The 15,622-nt window shown below is 38.8% G+C and overlaps 1 protein-coding gene across 2 annotated transcripts in view; it reads right to left on the minus strand.

The window, feature by feature from the left end:
- The window catches only part of LOC126997949 (uncharacterized), a 155,839-nt gene that overhangs the window by 32,350 nt on the left and 107,867 nt on the right, over positions 1-15,622 (minus strand). For both annotated transcript variants that reach the window (XM_050859205.1, XM_050859206.1), the window contains exon 9: positions 6,854-7,065. In XM_050859205.1, coding sequence (XP_050715162.1) covers positions 6,854-7,065 — 212 coding nt within the window. The remainder of the gene's footprint in view (positions 1-6,853; positions 7,066-15,622) is intronic.

Consider the following 15,622-nt stretch of genomic DNA (forward strand, 5'->3'; position numbering starts at 1 on the left):
ATGCTCCTCCCGCGGCCCCGTTAATACGAAATGGCCGGCCGAAGGAGCTAGGGAAGGACGAGTTAAAGGAAGTTGTTTTTAGAAGGCTCCGTTGTGTAAAGTGAGGGAGGGAGGAAAGGAGTAAGGAAGAGATAGATAGATAGATAGATAGATAGATAAAGGCGTATCAATGAAGGAAATGTTAATAATGCTAATGATGATGATGATGATGATGATGATGATGATGATGATGATGGTGGTGGAGGTGCCTTGGATGCATTTCTCATATTAACTGTAATAAGACTTAAGTTCTGATTGCCTTGTTAAGACGAAGAACACCTAATTGGCAGACCACTAAAGGAGGAGGAGGAGGAGGAGGAGGAGGATAATAAACAGCGAAAGAGACGAAGGAAGGAAGAGAGGAAGGAACGAAGGAAAAGAGGAATGAAAGGGAGAGGAATGACTAACTGAAGGAAGAAAGGACGGAAGGAAGGAGAGAGAAATAAATGAATGAAGACCAGAAGGAAAAAAAAGGAAAGACATTAGATGAAGGAAAAAAAAAGAGGGAGAAAGGAAGGAAGGGGCAAGCGAGGAATGAATGAATGAATAAGAGACGGAAGGATGGAAGAAAAGAAGAACGGGGAAACAGAGAAAGGATGGAGGAAAGGAGCGAAGGAAAAATGGGAAGGGGAGAGAAAGGTAGGAAGACTAAAATCATGAGGAGGAGAAATGATTAAAGAGGAGAAGGAGGGAGGGAAATGAAGAGGACTAGTGAGGAAAGCAAGTAAGAGAGAACGGAAGGAAGGAAGGAAGGTCAAACGAAAGTAAAGAGAACGGAAGGAAGGAAGGAAGGAAGGTCAAACGAGAGTAAAGAGAACGGAAGGAAGGAAGGAAGGTCAAACGAAAGTAAAGAGAACGGAAGGAAGGAAGGAAGGAAGGTCAAACGAGAGTAAAGAGAACGGAAGGAAGGAAGGTCAAACGAGAGTGAAGAGAACGGAAAGAAGGAAGGAAGGAAGGTCAAACGAGAGTAAAGAGAACGGAAAGAAGGAAGGAAGAAAGGTCAAACGAGAGTGAAGAGAACGGAAAGAAGGAAGGAAGGAAGGTCAAACGAGAGTAAAGAGAACGGAAAGAAGGAAGGAAGAAAGGTCAAACGAGAGTGAAGAGAACGGAAAGAAGGAAGGAAGAAAGGTCAAACGAGAGTGAAGAGAACGAAAGGAAGGAAGGAAGGAAGGTCAAACGAGAGTAAAGAGAACGGAAGGAAGGAAGGAAGGAAGGAAGGTCAAACGAGAGTAAAGAGAACGGAAAGAAGGAAGGAAGGAAGGTCAAACGAGAGTAAAGAGAACGGAAGGAAGGAAGGAAGGAAGGTCAAACGAGAGTAAAGAGAACGGAAGGAAGGAAGGAAGGAAGGTCAAACGAAAGTAAAGAGAACGGAAGGAAGGAAGGAAGGAAGGAAGGAAGGTCAAACGAGAGTAAAGAGAACGGAAGGAAGGAAGGAAGGAAGGTCAAACGAGAGTAAAGAGAACGGAAGGAAGGAAGGAAGGAAGGTCAAACGAGAGTAAAGAGAACGGAAAGAAGGAAGGAAGGAAGGTCAAACGAGAGTGAAGAGAACGGAAGGAAGGAAGGAAGGAAGGTCAAACGTGAGTGAAGAGAACGGAAGGAAGGAAGGAAGGTCAAACGAGAGTAAAGAGAATGAATGAATGAAGGAAGAAAGGAAGAATGGAAGTTAAAAAGAATAATAGAAGGAAGGAAGGAAGAAAGGAAGGATGGAAGGAAGGAAGGAAGAAGGGATAACAGAAGTGCACCTTTTTAAATTTTTCTCTTCTCTCTCTCTCTCTCAGTTCAGTTTGGCAAAGCTGCGAGAGAGAGAGAGAGAGAGAGAGAGAGAGAGAGAGAGAGAGAGAGAGAGAGAGAGAGAGAGAGAGAGAGAGAGAGAGAGAGAGAGAGAGAGAGAGAGAGAGAGAGAGAGAGAGAGAGAGAGAGAATTGTGTAAGATCATCCGGACTTTGCGAAAGGGAAGAATATATAAATTTGAAAAGGAGGCAAAGGAGAGAGGGAAAGAAGGAAGAAGAGAAGGAGAAAAAATGGAAAGAAAAAGGGAGAAAGAAGGAAGAAGGGGAAGGAGAAAAGGAGGAGGAGGAAGGAGGAGGAGGAGGAGGAGGAGGAGGAGGAGGAGGAGGAGGAAGGGGAAGAGGGGGAGGCAAGGGAAGCGGTGGTCTTCTTATCTCTGTCCGAAATCCGGAAAGTGTTACATCAGCAAAGAATGTTTCATAAGCGAGAGAGAGAGAGAGAGAGAGAGAGAGAGAGAGAGAGAGAGAGAGAGAGAGAGAGAGAGAGAGAGAGAGAGAGAGAGAGAGAGAGAGAGAGAGAGAGAGAGAGAGAGAGAGAGAGAGAGAGAGAGAGAGAGAGAGAGAGAGAGAGAGAGAGAGAGAGAGAGAGAGAGAGAGAGAGAGAGAGAGAGAGAGAATAATGGGACATCAGCCGTACCTCAACAGACGTTACGTCACCAGCAAACGTTTATATTGGCCAAAAAACGTTGATATGAGCAAAATCCTTTATAAAGGCAAGAAAGGGTTGGTATTACCCCCAAACAGTTTATATTGGCCCACCAAAAACTGTGAAACTGGCAAAAAATGTAAAAAAAAAAAAAGTTGATATTGTAATAACAAATGTTAAAATCGTCAAAACATAAGATAATTTTGACCTAGAGACATTTATACTGAACAAACAAAAAAGCTTTAGGATGGACCTATTTTTTGTACTGACGAAAAATTTCATTTGTAATGACCATAAAAATAATTCTATTGTGCTGACCAACAAACGTTTGTCGTAAAAAAAATGTTAATATTCACGAAAACAGGTTTCTGTTAAAAACATAAGATGTTACCACAAACATTTATCTTGGATAAATTTAATTTGGAAATTTTGATTGTTCCAAAAATATTATATTGGTCAAAGAACGTTTCTACTGAAATTAAGATGAATATTTATTATTATTATTATTATTATTATTATTATTATTATTATTATTATTATTATTATTATTATTATTATTATTATTATTATTGTTCTTATTTTTATTTCATTTTTTCAATATTATTATAATATATAGTTGATAATAGCCAAATAACATTTATCTTCGATGAACAAACTTATGTTCGTCTCCCAAACGTTAACAGAGGACGAAAATCGTTTATATTGACCGGAATAACTTCTGTGATGAACAAACAAAATTTATATAGTTAAAAACTTTCATGATGTCAAAAAAAAAAGTTGACATTGACCCTAGAACGTTTATTCAGGTATAGAAACTCTTATGATGGCCGAAACCCCCCTCCCCCCGCAAAAAAAGATCGATATACGAAAAAATGTTCCAAAACGTTTCGTGAGCAGAAAATATCGTTTATGATAACCCCTGACTTTCATGTTAGACGTTTTTGATCATGAATGCCCCACAAAAAGAAAAGACTTATTGGCCCACTAGTCTATAAAATATAATCACACACACACACACACACACAAAAAAAAAACTCGTATGATCCCGCTAACGGCCAGAGGCAGAAAATACCGTCCATAACCAGGAAAAACGTTTATACCCGCTTCACAAAACGTTTATATGACTAACACCAAAACGTTTATGTAAGCCCCGAAACGTTATCCGAGTATATGATAGTCTCTCTCTCTCTCTCTCTCTCTCTCTCTCTAATTACAATGTCCTGCTCGGATAATTTTAATAAGTTCTCATCTTCCTATCAGCTCCGCTCAGTCCTCGGCGCGCGCGCGCGAGCGAGCGAGAGAGAGAGAGAGAGAGAGAGAGAGAGAGAGAGAGAGAGAGAGAGAGAGAGAGAGAGAGAGAGATTTAATTAAGCACATGACACGGTATCGTCGTTTCATTCTTTAATACACACAAAAATAAAGAAAATATCAAACAACAACAACAAAAAAATAAAAGCAAATTACGACAATATTGAATAGTCTCTCTCTCTCTCTCTCTCTCTCTCTCTCTCTCTCTCTCTCTCTCTCTCTCTCTCCTTTAATACTCCTTATTTTCCTCCCTTCAGCCATTCCTAAACCCTGATTGGCCATTAAACTTTGTCTTTTGAATGGGAACTTGAACAGATGACGCCAGAAGAATATTTTAAGCTTTCTGATTGGCTCTTGAGACCCTCGAGGCATGACGTCACACAGTCAGCGCTGATTGGTTCCCAGAGTCATGACGTCACGTGGAGTCGCCTGTGATTGGCTGATTCATGAACCCCGTGAAATTCTGATCTATTTATATTATTTTTTGTGTGCTTCGTGAGCCAATTATCCGTGAGAGAGAGAGAGAGAGAGAGAGAGAGAGAGAGAGAGAGAGAGAGAGAGAGAGAGAGAGAGAGAGAGAGAGAGAGAGAGAGAGAGAGAGAGAGAGAGAGAGAGAGAGAGAGAGAGAGAGAGAGAGAGAGAGAGAGAGAGAGAGAGAGAGAGAGAGAGAGAGAGAGAGAGAGATTTACATAGATTTACATAGAAAATCAGACCACACAGACCCCATGGTCCAGACTTGGTGGTCTGTCCTTAAACCTAAGTGATTTTACATTAATCAGAAGACTCCAAAACGTTGCATTTCTACTCTAGTTGATATTAAGTTGAAGGAAGTGACGGTCGAGCTTATTTTTGAAGGAGTCAATCGTGTTACACTGGACCACTGACGGTGGAAGCTTATTCCATTCTCGCACTACAACGTTGGTGAAGAAAAATTTGGTGCAGTCTGAATTTACTTGTCTACATCTGAGTTTTACGCCACTGTTCCTCGTGCGCAAAGTGTCATCTATCATAAACAATGTTGATCTGTCTACATTCGTGAAACCATTTAGTATTTTAAAACATTCGATCAGTTTTCCTCGGAGGCGACGTTTCTCAAGAGAGAACATGTTAAGGGTAGAAAGCCTTTCTTCGTAGGATTTGTTGCGCAAGGAAGGGATCATTTTCGTTGCCCGACGCTGAACACCTTCTAATTTAGCAATATCCTTTGCATGGTGGGGAGACCAAAACTGTACCGCATATTCCAAGTGGGGTCTGACTAAACTGTTGTAGAGCGGGAGTATTACATCTTTATTCTTGAATACAAAGTTTCTTTTAATGAAGCCCAACATTCTGTTCGCTTTATTTGCTGCATCGATGCATTGCTGTGAGAATTTGAGGTTTGACGCGATTTTGACCCCCAAGTCTTTGACGCATTGAACGCTTGTGAGTTTAACGCCGCGCATTTCGTATTCGAACTTCTTAGTCCTCGTTCCAACTTGAAGGACCTGGCACTTGTCTACGTTAAAGGGCATCTCCCATCTATCCGACTGTTGAAATTTTGTGCAAATCCTCTTGGAGGCTTTGCCTGTCTTCGTCAGTGAGAACCGAGTTGCCAATCTTTGTGTCGTCTGCAAATTTACTAATGCGGTTATTGAGTCCAACATCCACGTCGTTGATGTAAATAATGAAGAGCACTGGGCCAAGGACCGAGCCCTGAGGGACGCCACTAGTGACAGGCGCCCACTCTGAGTTAAATCCGTCGATCACTACTCTTTGTTGTCTGTTGCTCAACCAATTCGCGATCCATTGGTTTACTTGACCGTCAATACCTATTTGCTTTAATTTGTAAAGTAATTTATGATGCGGGACTTTATCAAACGCTTTCTGGAAATCAAGATAGACTACGTCCAGTGATTTGGTCACGTCATAAACAGTGAAGAGGTCGTTATAAAAGGTTAATAGGTTCGATAGGCAGGATCTTTTGTTTCGGAAGCCATGTTGTGAGTCCCCAATCAATGAGTGGCTTTCAAGGTAATTCACAATTTTGTCTCTAATTATGCCCTCAAGTAGCTTACCTACAACCGAAGTTAGACTAATGGGCCTGTAATTACCTGGTACTTTTTGTCTCCTTTCTTGAAAATCGGTGTCACGTTAGCCTTTTTCCAATCTGAAGGACGATGCCTTGTCGCAAGGACATATTGAATACGGTTGTGAGGAGAGAGAGTTTTTCCATTGACAGTTGTGGTGACCAGATCTCTCTCTCTCTCTCTCTGTGTCTCATGAAAAAAGGATCACCGGAAAGACAAACGCAACTTGAAATCTAACAGAGCTGAGAAAATATTGATACAGTTGCAGTGTGTGTGTGTGTGTGTGTGTGTGTGTGTGTGTGTATGTGTTTATATACGACGGTACTAGCAACTTGTAACACCTACCAGTGACATGCAAACAACCCCATTCCTCGCCTCTTCCCGTCTCTCTCTCTCTCTCTCTCTCTCTCTCTCTTAAACTCATCTTTATCTCCATTCTCCTTTACCCTTCATCTTTACTAGCCTTCACAAGCACCGTTACACTCTCACAAGACATGTCCCTCTTTCCGATCTCTTGTTTTAACGTTTTATGCAATGTTCCCTTTCTTTTTCTTCTTCCTTATCTCTTACTAAACTCCTTATCTCTGCTTACCGTTGGCACCCTCACGCCACGCTTTTGTTCATTCATTACTTAATACGTTGCCATTTATTTTTCTCTTCTACATCCTATACTTTACTTTTTTATCACTTTTTCTTATCTATGCGATGCCATCTTCGTATCAGGCTTTATTTAATTCATTTCTACTTTCTATCCATGGCCATTTTTTCTCCTTATTCTCGTCTCATAATTTACCTTCAATACATTAACTTATCTGTTCGTCTCTTATCTTTTCTCCTTTTCTCATCCCTTGCTCTACCTTTTAGCTGTTTTAGTTTACGTCTTTACTATTTACTCTTTTCCTTTACGCTTTACTCTTTACGTTTTACTTCCATCATTTCTGTTTACCTGTGCGTGGCTATTTATGTCTCCCTTTCTACATCTTTTACCTTCCATCACTTCTCCTTACCTGTGCGTCGCCATCTCCGCCTTGTAGAGATCCGTGCCGTCCCCGGGCGAGGCGAGGCTGGGCACGATGCCGTATAGAGAGCGCACGGTGGCTGGCTCGACGGTGCAGGGGCGGAAGGGGCCTGTGAGCACTGCCATGGTGGTGTAGTGGTGAGCTTGGACAACGCGGATGCCGAAGGTCAGCTCCACGCGGATGTCCCTCTCGATGAAGGTCTGGAAAAGTGCGAAGAGAGGTGTGGAGACAGGTGTGTGTGTGTGGAGATCATTCAGGCGAGCAGGTGTGAGGGTTTAAGATGGTTGAGTTACTGTGTTAATAATTAAAGATAAAAATGACAGAAGGCAAAGAGGGAATGAATGACACCGAGAACACGAAGACAGAGAGTGGAAGGAGTATATGAAGACAAAGATGGAAGACAAAAGAGGAAAGCGAAAAAGGAATACAAACAAAAGGGAAGGAAGATATGAAGACAGAGAGAAAAGAGAAAAAATAAAAACGATAACAGGAATACATTGAGTGGAAGATAAATATGACAACAGAGGGAAGACAAAAAAAAAATGAAAAGGAAGATAAACGACAGAGACGAAGAAAAATGTGAAGAAAGGGAAAGGGAAGGAAATCTGAAATGTAGGACAAGACAGAGAACAGACACAGACACAGAGACAGGAAAAAATGAAAAAAATGAAAAGGAGGACAGAAGACAGAGAGAGGAAGGAAAATATTAAGAGACAGTGAAGAAAAAATGAAATGGATGACAAGACATACATAGAGGAAGGAACATATGAAAAAAATGAAAAGGAGAACAGAAAACAGAGAGAGGAAGGAAAATATGAAAAAATGAAAAAGAGAACAGAAAACAGAGAGAGGAAGGAAAATATAAAAAAATGAAAAGGAAAACAGAAAACAGGAAGGAAAATATGAAAAAAATGAAAATGAAAACAGAAAACAGAGAGGAAGGAAAATATGAAAAAAATGAAAAGGAGAAGAGAAAACAGAGAGGAAGGAAAATATGAAAAAAATGAAAAGGAGAACAGAAAACAGAGAGAGGAAGGAAAATATGAAAAAAATGAAAAGGAGAAGAGAAAACAGAGAGGAAGGAAAATATGAAAAAATGAAATGGAGAACAGAAAACAGAGAGAGGAAGGAAAATATGAAAAAAATGAAAAGGAGAAGAGAAAACAGAGAGGAAGGAAAATATGAAAAAATGAAATGGAGAACAGAAAACAGAGAGAGGAAGGAAAATATGAAAAAAATAAAATGGAGAACAGAAAACAGAGAGAGGAAGGAAAATATGAAAAAAAATGAAAAGGAGAACAGAAAACGGAGAGGAAGGAAAATATGAAAAAAATGAAAAGGAGAACAGAAAACAGAGAGAGGAAGGAAAATATGAAAAAAAATGAAAAGGAGAACAGAAAACGGAGAGAGGAAGGAAAATATGAAAAAATAAAATGGAGAACAGAAAACAGAGAGAGGAAGGAAAATATGAAAAAAATAAAAAGGAGAACAGAAAACAGAGAGAGGAAGGAAAATATGAAAAAAAATAAAAAGGAGAACAGAAAACAGAGAGAGGAAGGAAAATATGAAAAAATAAAATGGAGAACAGAAAACAGAGAGAGGAAGGAAAATATGAAAAAAAATGAAAAGGAGAACAGAAAACGGAGAGGAAGGAAAATATGAAAAAAATGAAAAGGAGAACAGAAAACAGAGAGGAAGGAAAATATGAAAAATAATGAAAAGGAGAACAGAAAACAGAGAGAGGAAGGAAAATATGAAAAAAATGAAAAGGAGAAGAGAAAACAGAGAGAGGAAGGAAAATATGAAAAAAAATGAAAAGGAGAACAGAAAACGGAGAGGAAGGAAAATATGAAAAAAATGAAAAGGAGAACAGAAAACAGAGAGAGGAAGGAAAATATGAAAAAAATGAAAAGGAGAACAGAAAACAGAGAGAGGAAGGAAAATATGAAAAAAATGAAAAGGAGAACAGAAAACAGAGAAAGGAAGGAAAATATGAAAAGACGAAGAGAATGAAGAAAAAATAAAAGGGGAGACAAGACACAGAAAGAGGAAGGAAAATATGAAAACAGAAAGAATGAAGAAAATAATGAAAACAAAACTGGGCACAGATGGGAAGGTAAATATGAAAAATAATCTTGAGGTCGTATTTTTAATTAACTTTTCGAATCATTTTGTTATCCACTGCGTCTTGATGAATCCCTGAGCCACGATGCACCTCCGCTACTTCTTTCTGCTCTTACGTGTTCATCAATCTTCCCTCATGTATTTCCTTTCGTTTATTTTTATTTCCTTTCGTCTCCCTTACGCCAACCCCTACAATCTCCCCCCCTCCACCCCCTTTCCCTCCGTCTCCTCTTCTCTCATTTATCTTCCTCTTCTCACTTCCTCTCTTCCTCCCTTTCTATACATCTCTTTTTCTTTCCTCTCCATATCTCCTCTCTCCATTCTTTTCTTCTCCCTCCATCTCTTCTTCTTCTTCTCTTCATCCTTCTTCTTTTCTCTCCATTTTTTCTTCACCCTCCATCTCTTCTTCAGTCTCTTCTTTTCCCTCCATCTCTTCTGATTTTCTATTACTTTTGATTCCTCTCTCTCTCTCTCTCTCTCTCTCTCTCTCTCTCTCTCTCTCTCTCGCTTCTCCCTTCATCTCCTTTTTTTTTCCCTTCCTCCCTTCGCCTTCCCCTCGCTCTCTTTCTCTCTCTCTTTCTCGTTCAGATTTTAGCTTTTATGATATCGGTTATGAGTAAGATTAATATCCGTTTTCTCTTTTTTTGTTTCTCTGGTTCATTTAATTGGTTTGCGGACATTTCTCTCCTTCGCCTTAGTTTTATTTCTCCTCCTCCTCCTCCTTTTCTTTGTCTCCTTTAATTATTTTTTCATTCATTTCTTTTTTTTCTTTTCTCTCCCATTTTGTTTTTTTTAATGTTTTTTTTTTTAGTTTCGAATGGTTTTATTTTTTTTCTCTTTACGCTTTCTGATTTTCTTTTATAGTTTTCTTCGATCAAACATTAATCTTTCTGTTTGTCTTCCTGTCTCGTAAATTTTTATCTCTTCTCTTTTCCTTCTTCAATATCTTCTTCTTCCTTCTCTCTTTTTTCTTCTCTTACTTCATTCTATTTCATTTTTCTTTGTCTATTATTCATCTCCCTCTATCTCTTCCTCCTTTTATTTATTTTATCTTTCTTATTATGCCTTCTTTTCTTCAATCTATATTTTTTTCTTTCTATCTCTTTTCACTATTCCTTCATACATCATTCTTTTCCATTAATCCTTTCTTTATTCTTCCTTCCCTTCCTAGCGTTTCCTTTTCTTAACTTCCTAATATATTTCTCCTTTCTCAATTATTTCTTTTTTATCTTTTCACCATTTTTTATTATTTCTTCCTTCCTATCTCATCTTATCTTTGGTTTCCTACAATATAAGAAATTTTACGTCATTTTTATCCATTTTATTTCTTCCCTTCCTTTCTCCTTTTCTTTTACTTTTCCTGTCATTCTCCGCTCGATTTGTTTTATCTCCTCTCCTTTCTCCTTCTTTTCCATCTAATTTCCCTTCTTTCTAATATTTCTTCCCTATCATATATTCTAACTTCTCTTCTTCCTACTCTTTCTTCTAAACTATATATTCTAGCTTTGTTTTTTTACTTGCTACTCTTTTTTATATATTCTCTTGTCTCTTCTTCCAGCTCTTACTTACCTAATCTATATTGCAGTTTCTCTTTCATATATTCTGTTGTCTCTTCTTCCAGCTCTTACTTACCTAATCTATATTGCAGTTTCTCTTTCATATATTCTGTTGTCTCTTCTTCCAGCTCTTACTTCCCTAATCTATATTGCAGTTTCTCTTTCATATATTCTGTTGTCTTTTCTTCCAGCTCTTACTTCCCTAATCTATATTGCAGTTTCTATTCTTGCCATGCACGGACAGAAGCTTCCACGTCAACCGATTATCACGTGTGTTGTTTCCGTGAGGGTTGCGTGGCCGACACAGCATCCGTTCCCAGTGTTTTTTGTTGACGAGGCATTCATTCTGGCGTCGAGTCACTGAGATACGCAAGCATTCAGGGGCAATTTCACAGTCCAACACAGTGGCTTTGTAATCGTTCGAACCAAATTATTCAATCTTCTACAACCCACAATGGTTAGGTTTTCGATGCAAGGCCAGATACACGAGAGCTTTCCCATATACATTTTTTTTTCTTCAAATTTCTTAACTTGAATATGAACACCAAACACTACACAAGGAATTTTCGAAGTCTTTGGTATTGGTTTGGAAGATTACGAACCTATCCTTTCCTTTACTGTAAAAAATAAATAAATAAATAAATAAATAAATAAATAAATAAAAAAAAATGTTGTTTCCTTTTTTTTTTGTGCCCTTGTACAAAAAAAAAAAAAATATGAAGCACAACAAGATTGATTTTTTCCGAAGTCTTTTGTTGTAAAAAAAGATTCTGATCCTGTCTCCTTTGCTGTAAAAAAAATAAAAAAATAAAAAAAAATCACGTCGAAATGTGACAATGGCCCTCACTCTCCACAAACCTCACCACTTGTTAACCTTCGAAATATTAGTCTTTATATGAGCTCACGACTTCAATACCCACAATCCTACGCACTTATATTCTTCCTATTCTTTCTTCACTATTATATATATTCCATTTTTCTTTTTGGTAATACTCTTTGTTTTATGTATTATGTACGCTATTATCTCTTCTCTTTTCTTTCTTCCAAGTTGTATATTCTTTTTTCTTTCCTTTCTACTTTTTCTCATTATCTATTTTATTTTCTCTTCTTTCTACTCTTCCAAATCATATATTCTATTTTCTCATTTTTCTCCTTCTTCCCTATTACCTATTCTATTTTTCGCCTACTCTTTTATCCCTATTATCTATTATATTTTCTCTTTCTTCTACTCTTTTAACCAATTATCTATTCTATTTTCTCTCCTTCTACTCTTTTATCCCAATTATCTATTCTATTTTCTCTTCCTTCTACTCTTTTATCCCAATTATCTATTCTATTTTCTCTTCCTTCTACTCTTTTATCCCAATTATCTATTCTATTTTCTCTTCCTTCTACTCTTGAATCCCAATTATCTATTCTATTTTCTCTTCCTTCTACTCTTTTATCCCAATTATCTATTCTATTTTCTCTTCCTTCTACTCTTTTATCCCAATTATCTATTCTATTTTCTCTCCTTCTACTCTTTTATCCCAATTATCTATTCTATTTTCTCTTCCTTCTACTCTTTTATCCCAATTATCTATTCTATTTTCTCTTCTTTCTACTCTTTTATCCTAATTATGTATTCTATTTCTCTTCCTTCTACTCTTTTATCCCAATTATCTATTCTATTTCTCTTCCTTCTACTCTTTTATCCCAATTATCTATTCTATTTTCTCTCCTTCTACTCTTTTATCCCAATTATCTATTCTATTTTCTCTCCTTCTACTCTTTTATCCCAATTATCTATTCTATTTTCTCTCCTTCTACTCTTTTATCCCAATTATCTATTCTATTTTCTCTTCCTTCTACTCTTTTATCCCAATTATCTATTCTATTTTTCTTCCTTCTACTCTTTTATCCCAATTATCTATTCTATTTTCTCTTCCTTCTACTCTTTTATCCCTATCATTTATTCTATTTCTCTTACTTCTACTCTCTTATCCCAATTATCTATTTTATTTTATTTTCCTTCTACTCTTTCCTCCTTATCAACATTTTTTTCTTTTTACTCTCCTCCGAGTCGTTCTTTCCAATCTGTCTTCCCCATCATATATTTCACCTTCACTTCGGCTTAATTTTCTCCCTGTTTTATATTCTTAGTCTTTTCTTCCTCTGGGTCACGCCCGCCGCTGATGATCGCCTGGCTGCCGGCCAATCACGGCCCTCCTCGGGTGCCCGTTCAGCATCGTCAGCCAATCACACGGGGCTTTCCCTCCTTATTAACTAGGCCAGCTCTCTCTCTCTCTCTCTCTCTCTCTCTCTCTCTCTCTCTCTCTCTCTCTCTCTCTCTCTCTCTCTCTCTCTCTCTCTCTCTCTCTCTAATAAAGTTAATTAATACTGGAAAAAAGATAGCCACGAGATAATAATAATAATAATAATAATAATAATAATAATAATAATAATAATAATAATAATAATAATAATAATAATAATAATAATAATAATAATAATAATAATAATAATAATAATAATAATAATAATAATAACAATAATGATAATATATACATACATATGCATAACTAAACAGCAACAACAACAACAACAACAACAACATAATTAAGATAAACAGGAGAGCAAGGTGTGTGTGTGTGTGTGTGTGTGTGTGTGCGCGCCCCTTATCAGTCCCCAGCAGCCACGGTCGCTCAGCCAACGCTCAGACCGGGACAAGTTTTCACAGTGTTGTCACTTATTTTTTTCCCTTTGCGTCCAAGACAAAGGGATGCTGGATTACGTGCTAGACTCTCCTCCTCCTCCTCCTCCTCCTCCTCCTCCACCTGCTCCTCCTCCTCCTCCTCCTCCTTTTTTTTTTCTCTCCTTCCCCCTCTGTCATCATCATCGCCATTATACTCTTCCTCCTCCTCCTCCTCCTTCTACTACAACTACCTCTATTCTTATATTCTCCTTTTCTTTTCCTCCTCCTCTTCCTCCACCTCCTCACCTCTTTTTTTTCTCTCCTTCCTCCTCTGTCATCATCATCACCCTTAGACTCTTCCTCCTCCTCCTCCTCCTTCTACTACAACTACCTCTATTCTTATGTTCCCCTTTTCTTTTCCTCCTCCTCCTCCTCCACCTCCTCCTCCTCACCTCTTTTTTGTCTCTCCTTCCCCCTCTGTCATCATCATCACCCTTATAATCTTCCTCCTCCTCCTCCTCCTTCTACCACAACTACCTCTATTCTTATATTCTCCTTTTCTTTTCCTCCTCCTCCTCCTCCACCTCCTCCTCCACCTCCTCCTTTTTTTCTCTCCTTCCCCCTCTGTCATCATCATCACCATTATACTCTTCCTCCTCCTCCTCCTCCTTCTACTACATCTACCTCTATTCTTATGTTCCCCTTTTCCTCCTCCTCTTCCTCCACCTCCTCACCTCTTTTTTTTCTCTCCTTCCTCCTCTGTCATCATCATCACCCTTAGACTCTTCCTCCTCCTCCTTCTACTACATCTACCTCTATTTTTATATTCTCCTTTTCTTTTCCTCCTCCTCCTTTTTTTTTCCTTTCCTTCTTCCTCTGTCATCATCATCACCATCAGACTCTTCCTCCTCCTCCTTCTACTACTACTACTACATCTACCTCTATTCTTATATTCCCCTTTTCTTTTCCTCCTCCTCTTCCTTTTCTTTTTTCTCCTCTTCTTCCTCTTTGCCACCATCGTCACCATTAGATTCTTCCTCGTTCTTCTCCTCTTCATTCTACTATTACTCTTCTTGTTTCCTCCTCCTCCTTCTCCTCCTACTCTTCTTTCCCCTCCTGCTCCTCCCATACAACCATTGCAACCACCAAGCTCCTCTTCCTCCTTCTCCTCCTTCTCCTCCTCCTCATTCCTTGTTCTCTTCCTCGTCCTCCTTCTCCTCTACTAATAGTCTCATTTTAATTTCTATTCTACTGTTTCCACCTTCTCCTCTTACTGTTTTTCCGCTTCCCTCTGTTTGTTCTCTTCTTTTTTTACTCTTTCTCTGTAATCACTCTTATCTTCAGTTTCCCTCTCCTCCTCCTCCTCTTCCTCCTCCTCCTCTTCTTCTTCTTGTTTTTCTTTCCTCCGTCCATCTTTTCCTCTACCCCTTCGTCACCATAATTCTCTTCCTTTCCCTCTTCCTCCTTTTCATTCTCCTCCTCTTCCTCCTCCTCCAAGCTAGCTAGAAGGAAGGGTAAGGGTAGGAGAGAAGGGAATGGGTTATGAAGATACAATGACGATGGAAACAGGGACAGAGGAAATAAAGAAAGGGGGTAGAGGAAGGCAGGAAAAAGGGAAGAGGAGAGGGAAAGGATGGAGTGAAAGGAGGAGGAAGGAGGGGAAGAAAAGAGATTTATGTGATAGTGAAGTGTGTAGAAGAGGAAGAGAAGGAAAAGAGGGAAGGGAGGAAAGGGGGGAAGGAAGGAGTAAAGAAGAAAGAAAGGAAGACGAGATTTATGATTTAGTAAAGACAAAATGAGAGAGAGGAGAGTGAAGGAGGAAAGAAAGGAAGGAGAGAGAGGAGGGGAAGTAGGAGAGGAGATAAAGATGTGGTGATGACAACTGAAACAAGAAAAAAAGAGAAAGGAGAGAAGACAGGAAGAGAGAGAGAGGAAGAGAGGGAGGGTGAGGGAGGGAGGGAAGGAGGGAGAGAATGACAGTGACGGATAAACAAAGGGAAGAGAGAGAGAGAGAGAGAGAGAGAGAGAGAGAGAGAGAGAGAGAGAGAGAGAGAGAGAGAGAGAGAGAGAGAGAGAATAAAGAAAGAAAGAAAGAAAGGAGAAAGAAAATTGAAAGCAAGAAAAGGAAGAAAAAGAAAATGAAAGAAAAGAAAAAGAAAATGAAAGAAAAGAAAGAAAAAATAAAGAAAAAAAGGAGAGAAAGAAAAATAAAGAAAGCCAACTCCATTCACTGCCTGTCCTCCCTTCCCCCCCTCCTCCTTCCTCCCTTCCCTTCTCCTCCCCCCCCCAAAAAAAAAAAAAAACGGAAAAAAGAAAATAAAGTTAAGGGAAGGAAGGGAAAGGAAGAGTTCACAAAGATATTGAGTCTCGTTGTCGCTGGAAGTCGGTCGGTCGGGGGCGGCT

Source organism: Eriocheir sinensis, chromosome 13 (assembly GCF_024679095.1).
Source record: "Eriocheir sinensis breed Jianghai 21 chromosome 13, ASM2467909v1, whole genome shotgun sequence".
Classification (NCBI taxonomy): Eukaryota; Metazoa; Arthropoda; class Malacostraca; order Decapoda; family Varunidae; genus Eriocheir; species Eriocheir sinensis.